We start from the raw sequence: 9,232 nt of genomic DNA on the forward strand, positions 1-9,232 counted from the left end.
GTAGTTACTTCTGTACTTTTGCTTTGAAAATGAATCACGTTCCCTCCCCCTCAAGTTAAAATAAATAAATAGAAGCATAATTGGCTAAGGAAATTTAATAAAACGAGGGAAGTTATATATATTTGCACTCCCAAAATAATGTAAAAGTTGCTCATTTCTAGCTTGAGATATAGAGAAATTTATATAATAGATTAAAAATTTGAAAAAAAAAAAAAACCAAAATAAGTAAATATGGAAAAAAAATTGTTTTTATTCTTTAAATTTTTTTGTTTGCAAAAATATCTCTTTATTAAAAATAATAAATTGTTTTTTTAGTTGTTTTATAATTTATTTGTATTATAGTTGTTATGAGATTATTTTTCTTGTTTTTGATTGTTTATAGTTTATTTACAGGTATCGTGATATTGATTTATTATTGTTCTTTCTTCTTTTTATTGACCAAAGTGTATTTTTTTTTAATTTTAAAATTTTATAAACGTATCTTTAAAACTTTATAAACATATAAGAAGGGTATTTTAGAAAAATTTCCTAAAAATATTACTTTTTTTAAGAATGATACATAAGAACACAAGAAGGGCATATCAACAAAAAATGCTGAGAAGGCAACTCGATGATAACCTCCTTCCCAGAAATAAGAGCCTTAACATTTAAGGCTTGCTTTGCTAGACAATGAGCCACTCTATTACAAGTTCTAGGAATAAAATATAAACCCTTACAGTTAGGATTAAGCAACTCATTTCGAATTTTCAAAGTAAAAAATTCCAGATCTCCTCTGTTCATCAATGACATGTTAACTCTATTGATAGCATTTAAACAATCTGAAATAGAGAACTTGTAAAGATGCAACTTGTTTACCCAAAGAAGGCCCTCTTCGATCGCCCGAAGTTCAGCTAAAAGAGGGTTTACTGTATGAGACAGAAAGGTGTAGAATTAGTGTATAACACTACCCAAGTGATCTCGGATTACACCTCCTGAGTTGTTGGTTTTCATTTGATCATCTAATGCAGCATCCATGTTGACCACTAGATTACCCACTTCGGGTGTTTCCCACCAAATTGGACCAGTATGATCTTTAATCATCTTGTTCCCTTGCTGCAATGTTGTTACAACTTCAATAATATCCAAACTCTTTGGAGAGAAGTTGTGCAACATTAAGTTTCGACCATGCCAGAGCTGCTATGAGACCATCACAAACAATTCAAAGTCAACAGTCATTAATTTTAATCTAATTATAATTTTAGCTTTTTATTATATTTGGAAGAAATTTATAATTTTAGCTTGGGTGTGGGCAAGTGGTCTCAAATTCTAATTATAAAAAAACTAGTAAAAGTAAGTTTTTTTTTTCTCCATATAAATTTATGTTTTAAGATTCTATTAAATCTTTGTGATGACCTAAAAAAAAAATAAAGAAGATGACCTAAAAATTAAGCCAATTACAAAGATGACCTAAAACCAACACCACTAGGATGATAAGCACCATTATTACAACAAAAATAAAGAATCTAAATAAAACAAAATTGAACTTGCAAAAGGGAAAATTACAAACATCCAAACAAGAATAACTAGACAAAGCAAATCACTAACCGAAAACCACTCGGTATAGGAATCAAAACAACATGAGGGTGCGCCATCCCTCAGGAAAAACACACATCCACCCTTTTTTGATTGCAGTTTTCAAACAACACCCAAGATTAGCAAGCGTTAATATAGTATCAATTTAATTTTAAAATAAATCAAATTTATTCTTTAAAACACTTTAATTTTATAATTTGAACATGGATCCCCACTCTTCGTGAAGAAATGCATAATATTACTAGAGACTACGTTTATGAGTAGTTTGGTAATTATATTTTATTTAGGGTTATTTACAATAATATAATATGGGAAAAAATGAAAGTTTTGATATATAAATATATATATATATATATATATATATATATATACTAGTAAAAAATTACGTGCGAGGCACGTATACTAAATTTTATGCTAGGTATTTTTTATTATATTAAAAGGTAATACACTTAAAAATGTTTATCTCATCTTGGTTCAATCCAATTTTATGTTGTTCCTATAGGATTGTGTGTTAGATATGAGCTTAGAAGAATAGTATTCGTTAGAATGGGTGCCATCAATGGCGGTGCTGATGTGAGTTTTATCTTCTGGGAAAAATCTAGCTACTCCGACATTACAATTACACCTAGCCTTTCAAAATGAGCATCATAAAAAATTCAAGGATTATAAATTGAAAAGGATATCTTGTTACTTTTGGTGTGCCCAACAAACTCTCTAACGGATGACATTATATTTCGCATATCCCAAAGCTGTTTAAAAGTAAAGCAATATAGCAAGGGAATAGAAGACTTACTCAAATAAATAATTACTTGAGCAACAAAGGATAACTCGCTAATAGAACACTGAATATTACACCTAAATAAACAAAAAGTGAGGAATCGCAGCAGAGAGGCCATGAATCAAGGCATAGAAGATGAGGCAATAATTCAATAGCAATATAGGGTTTGAGGGTTTGAGATTTAGAAAAAGAAATTATAAATGATTATCCTAAATAATCACGATTGGTTGCTCATCCTTTTGGGGTTAGTTATTTTATTGAGAATTTTCAGAGATTGTGTTTCCGGTTAGGTTTATACGATTAAAATTTAAAAGTAATATTAATGTATTTAAAAATTAATATTAAAATACATCTTCATAAAAAAATTTGAATAGAAAATTATTTAAAAAAAAAGTTACCCATAAATTTCTCATAAATCCAATTAAAATTTAAAAGTAATATTAATTTATTTAAAAATTAATATTAAAATACATCTTAATAAAAAAAATATATTATTTTTGAATAGAAAATTATTTTTAAAAAAAGTTATCCATGAATTTCTCATAAACGCAAGAATTCAGTTATATAGGCACACTTTATATAGAATAGATATATTAGCAAAAAACTACGTGCGAGGCACGTACACTAAATTTTATGCTAGGTTTTTTCGATTTTATTTGAAAGTTAGATTATTATTGAATACTCAATGCAATATATTAGTGTTTAAGAAAGTTTAATATTTAATTATGATAAGTTGCATTAGTTGCATTTCAAAGTGTCTTGAACTGCCACACAACCTACACTTCCCAGGGTCCGCTTCCACTTTTTCAGATACAAGCGGCTTTCCACCTAATGAGTACCTAAGGAAACATTATAACAAAAGATTAAGATCTTTTTACAACTCACAAGTAGATTTTATCAAAAATTAGAAACAGTAGAGCGAAATACACAAATGCACAACCAACAAACAAATTTCAAATGATTTTTTGGAAAAGAGCCTTTCTAGATAAATTAGTTTTGAAAAGGTACGAACACTAATAGTTAATATTATCCAAATAAGCTCACTTGGCTTAAGTAAGAAAGAATGCTAGAATAATCTCAAGTTTGAAATAACAACTACATATGCAGAAAAGTTCATCCATACTTGCATATTTTGGGAAGCTAATATAGACTAATCAGACAGCATAGGAGAGTTATATCTACTGTAAAACATGTTTCAGAGTCTTAAATTTTCATTAATTAATACCTGAAACATTGTTCTTCTGGGTATGCATCCAATCGTTTCTTAAACTTCAAGTAAGTCCTGTCAGCTGTTAACGCTCTATCGTATTCATACTTTTCATCTGCCCACGATTCTTTCGGTACATTATCTTCATCATTAGTTCCATTCGCCTTAATGGAAAGTGATGAATAGTTTGAACAAATTGAATTAACATCTTTTGATAGTGGCTCCTCTTGCGTGTATATGTAAAAGCAAGGTAAAACTGTAACAAATAAACCATAAGAATCATAGTTGATGGATGTCGATTGTGCATGACTCCAAAGTGCAAAGAAGAAACAACATAGTGAGAAATAATGACGAAACTTGTTTAATGCTTCCAACTAAACCTGGTATGTTAGTATCTTCAACGTGCGATGTTGTGCTTAATGGTGAGGGCTTCTTGGTCTTTGGATGCCCATCACAATGAGGTTTCTTGGCATAAGAAGCCTTAGTTGCAGCATAAGAAAGTGCTTTACCCAACTCTTATAGATCCAACTCTTAGTCATCTTCATCATCCAAATCCTCCCATAAGTTCATCTTTGAAACAGATTCACCTTGCTCGACCTTTTCTCGAGACATGATATTTGAATCCTCCTCTTTACTTAATCTCTGAATACGAAGCGCTCGCCAGCTATACAAAACAAGAGACAATAACTATAACAAGAAATTGCAAAACCATAACAGTAGGATTTTCCTTGTTGGTAACATTGAAATTGAATTTGCACAAAACCTAAGAGGATCGCTCCCACACTTTGGCATCAAACAACCAAGAATAAAAATAGTGCGCTCTTCTACCTTCAAGGTTTTACTCGAAATTGGAGCATAAACCTAAATGATTAAAAAAAAAAAGAACTTTAGCGCCTGCTGCTTACATTTTGATCGCAATTACAAAGACATAGTTTAGAAGGTTAAACCTTTTTCTTCCACACACACTACACTCAAGAAGTGTATAATTTAGGGCAACCTTAGGAAGAGGCCAATCCTGTTATATCAGAAACAAGTGAAACGAATTAAAAAGTATATCTTGCAGTTACACACAAAAATATGCAGCTAATAGATGAAGTGTAACACGCATATATCAGATGATTTTTCAGTCTATTTATCAAAATTGTTTTCTTTTTAAATAGATTGTGATTCTCAAATATCAGTTCAAATATTAATGAGATTTGTTTTATTATTATTTTATTATATATAAATAATATTTTATTATTTTATTAAATAAAAATAAAAAGTCACCATGAATTTCTCATAAACTAAGAATTTAGTTATATAGGCACACTTTATATAATATAGATATATACATATGGAAGAGGTTTCAATGGTTACATTTTTATTGTAACCATCATGGTTACATTTTTTCAAGCTATTGGATTAATATTAAATGGCTGTGATTAATTTTAGAATTAAATAAAATAAATAATAAATAACTTGTAACCTGAAAGTAATCTAATCATTTATTTCCTTATAAAACTTTAATTAAGATTAATTATATTTTAAAATTAAATTAATTATAATTATTAATTAATTTTTTGGAATTTATTACTATATAAGGATTTTTTAGCAATTTACTTTTTTACACTTAAATTATTTAAAATTTTACAGCAGAACTTTTTATAATTTAAAATTATACACATATAATTTCATAATTTAAATTTTATTATACTTGTAATCTTAATTTTAAATTATTACACTTAATTATTTAATTTTTTTATTTAAATATTTAAAAAGTAAAAAGTGAAATAAGCTGAAGGATTTTTTAGAAAAGAAATGGCTGCACTTGTTATCGATTGATTAGCTTGAGGCCTCATACTTAGTTCATCTAATTGTAACAAAATAATTGAATATCATTTAAAAATAATTAATTATTTAAAAATTTATTATAAGAAGAGAATTTTAATTTGTGTCAAAAGAAGTTTAATTTTTGTAAAAAAAATAAATTTTATTGTAAATATTATAATTAAATGGCTTAATTATTAAAATAATTAAAGTAAGGATTTAAATGTAAATATTAATTGCTAAAAGAGGTCTTGTTAAATATTTAATTAATTATTTTAAGAAAATAGTTAATTATAATTAATTAATTCTAAAAAAGGAATGTCTACCTATTAGTAACCTGCTATTACAGGTTAAAGAAAAATGTAATCATATGGTTACAATATAAATGTAACCATTGAATAGTCACCCATATATATATATATATATGGCACATGCAAACTTAATTGCACCAAATATGATGTAAAGACTGCTTAGTTTAATTTGGAAATTAGCAGTTAATCATATTTAATTATGAAAATTATTTATAGCTATTTAAATAATTATTTATACTGTTATTATTGAATTCTGAAATGCATTTTATGCCATTTAGTAGTTTTTATAATTTTGCATTTCCGGTGCCCGGTAACATGGAACTCGGTGTTTGGCTCAGTAAAATCACAACTTAGTATGTTAGTAGATTGGGACGGTTTATTAGACATTAGGAATGTCGAGAATGGCCGGGAATTTAGAATTTCCTAAAATACCCATTTAGTGTTATTTATGTTATTTTAGTATGGAGGGGCAATTTGGTCATTTTGCCCCATTGTTAGTTTGTCCTTTAGTGGATGTTAAATGTGGAAATTATATGTTTATTAAGTTATTATTTTGACTGAAGTAAAATGGGTTAAGTGGCATTTAATTTCATTTTCTTTTCAAACTTAGAAAAAATAGAAATTTCTCAAAAAGCTCTCTCTTTTCTTCTCTCTTGTTCGGCCCTTTGAAGCAGCAAGAACTTGGAATTTTCTTTGGTTTTTCAAGCTAATTTTGTGTGCAACTCAAGCTTTAGGTATTGTTCTTACTCTTGTCTTCTTTGTTTCTTGAATTTTGATGAAAAATGGTGTAATGCATGCTTAGTTTAGGTTGTTCTTGCTGCTGGATTTTTGATGTTGTTTCTGAAGTTAAAGCATGATAATTTGAGGTTAATTGAGCTGCTAGTAATGCATGATTAGTGGTGTTGTTTAAAGTTATGGATTTTCTATGCAAAAGTTTAGTTTCAAAGAAAAAATTGGAAATTGGTGGCTGTAGTTGTTGCATGAGTTAAAGTTTGTTTTCTGCAGTGTTTTTATGCATGTTTATGTAGTTCTAATCTAGGTTTGATGCTTGTAGGTGAGCTTTAACCAAGTTTGAGTTTGAAACTCAAAGCTTGGAGCTCACATGGCACTTTTTGATTCTGTGAATTCTGGGCTGTTTTAGTGCTTTGGTTTTGTGCTATAGGGTATTTAGAACAGGTCTGAAAGTTTTGGTATTGTTTGGTTTAGATTTGAGCTATGTGTGAATTTTTGAAAAATTCCTGCGAGGAACCGGAATTCCGGTTGTGCATCCGGAATTCCGGATGGGTTTTGAAAATTTCCAGAACCGGAATTCCGGTTACAGAACCGGTCTACCGGTTGGGGAATTTTCAAGAACCCTAGATTTCCTCATTTTTATGTTATTTGGGGTATTGCCATGCTTTTTATCGATAGGGAAACTTTTAGTTTCTAGTTTAAGTCCCCGGGAAGTGATTTAGCGTATCACTTATAGTGTTGTGATTTTTATGGTTTAGGAGCACATGTCCGTAGCGCGATTCGTTCCAAAGTTGACCTAAGACACCTGAATTCGGAATTGAGGTAAGATTAGTATAACAGTATGCATATATAGATTACATGTTTAGCGTGCATGTTAGGAAGCCTGTTAGATTACATTAGATATGTATGTTGGCTTCGAACCATCTGACTGTGTCACATCGGTACAGGCTAGAGTATGACTAGCAAATTTGGAGTATGACCCGGTTGACCGAGTATAGGCTGACACTGTATCACATCGGCACAGGCTAGAGTATGACTAGCAGCTGGAGTATGACCAGTGTGCCGAGTATAGGCTGATACTTAGGTTGGTGGTTCCGTACTATTTGACGTATCACATCGGTACAGGCTAGAGTATGACTAGCAGCTGGAGTATGACCAGTTCGACCGAGTATAGGCTGATACTGTAACACATCGGTACAGGCTAGAGTATGACTAGCAGCTGGAGTATGACCAGTTCGACCGAGTATAGGCTGTTACTTGTCAATAGTACCGTCCCTATGAATGTTCAGGACTCAGTATCGTGTTGGACACGGCAGTTAGGGTTATGGTCAGGGGTATGGGCGTCTGATCATGACTCGGGATTTATGTATGATTATTTTTATGCTTTTCTTACTGAGTCTGTCGACTCACAGTGCTATGTTTATGTGGCAAGGCTAAGGCTGATGGACCGTGAGAGCGAGCCGGTGAAGATTGTACATGTCGGGGCGGTTAGGCCTGGAGCGTACGATCCTCGGGACAGCAAGGCTATTTTTGTAATTAGTCGCTAGGCGACAAGTATTTTGTATAGACAGTAAACTTTTGTAAATGGTTTTGTAATCGAGATCCCGAGTATTTTGTATAAATAATTATAAGTTTAATAAAAAGCAAAAATTTTAATTAATCACGTTTTCCATAAACCTCGTTGATTAGCAACGAGCTGCACAGTATGTTTAAAAATCACGTAATACGCCTATACTAGTTAGGGTGTTACATATGATATTCTCTTTATGAAAAAACTTAAAATATGGGATAAATCATCATAAATAAGAAGGAATACCACAAAAAACTAAAAACTCATATAATTTTTACTTCTATATAATCAAAACTAGTTTCTTGATGAAAAAAACTTGCTTTTTGATGAAAAAAATAATTTCCTGATAAAAAACCGTTTTCTCGGTAAGATAAAATTAGCTTCTTGATGAAATTATCATAGATAAGAAGGAATACCAATAAAAAACTTAAAAAACTCATTTATATAAATTTTACTTTTGTATTATCAAAACTAGTTTCTTGATAAAAAAAAACCAATTTCTAGAATACGATACATTTGACTTCTTTGATTTATGTTTCAAACAAAGAGAAAGAAACTTTACAAAAATTTAATTATAGGATTTAAAAAGACATTTAGTTGGCAAACCTAAGGCCATAAAAAAGCTCAGAAAAAAAAAAAACCAAAAAATATGGACTAAGTTTTTTTTTTTATTTCTTTGAGATAAAATGGTGACATTTTATTAGCAAATTGCATCAACTAATACAATATTCAAAAGATCCACCGGAGCATTACTCTCGGTGAATATACGAACTGAATGAAAACAAGAGCTACGAGCCATATAATAGGCAGCCTTGTTAGCAGAATGTTTAACAAATTGAATCTGAACAAATTTTAAAGAAGCAAGCAACTCCTTACACTCTTGAATCACCACGCTAAAGGGAGAACACAATAGAACCGAAGAATATAAGGCTTGGACAGCAAGAGGGCAATCGGTTTCCAGTTGCATTTCATTCCACTGCTTATCTTTGATCCAACTAAGAGCCTCCTTAATGCCTATCGCCTCCACCACAACAGTTTGCTACAAGAAAAAGCTTCGACAAGATGGCCATGACAGTTGCGAGCCACCATACCAGCCTTCCGAATCGAAAATAGCTCCGTCCACATTGACCTTAATTTAGGTCCCACAAAGTTAAATCTCATATTTAAGTAAAAAGATTTTAAAATTACATATTAAGCATAATTTTCTCTTTATTTAATACAAAAGTTACACACAATTATATTTAGAGTAAATT

At 30.4% G+C, this 9,232-nt stretch overlaps 1 protein-coding gene across 1 annotated transcript; it reads right to left on the reverse strand.

The window, feature by feature from the left end:
• Positions 1-3,062: 3,062 nt before the first annotated feature.
• On the reverse strand, positions 3,063-8,946 carry LOC133033736 (uncharacterized). Its single transcript, XM_061108806.1, is given in 6 exon segments — positions 3,063-3,189; positions 3,576-3,813; positions 3,938-4,221; positions 4,321-4,418; positions 4,555-4,572; positions 8,704-8,946. Coding segments are annotated over 6 exon segments (1,008 nt in total).
• Positions 8,947-9,232: the final 286 nt, after the last annotated feature.

The sequence above is a fragment of the Cannabis sativa genome, chromosome 1 (genome assembly GCF_029168945.1).
Source record: "Cannabis sativa cultivar Pink pepper isolate KNU-18-1 chromosome 1, ASM2916894v1, whole genome shotgun sequence".
Classification (NCBI taxonomy): Eukaryota; Viridiplantae; Streptophyta; class Magnoliopsida; order Rosales; family Cannabaceae; genus Cannabis; species Cannabis sativa.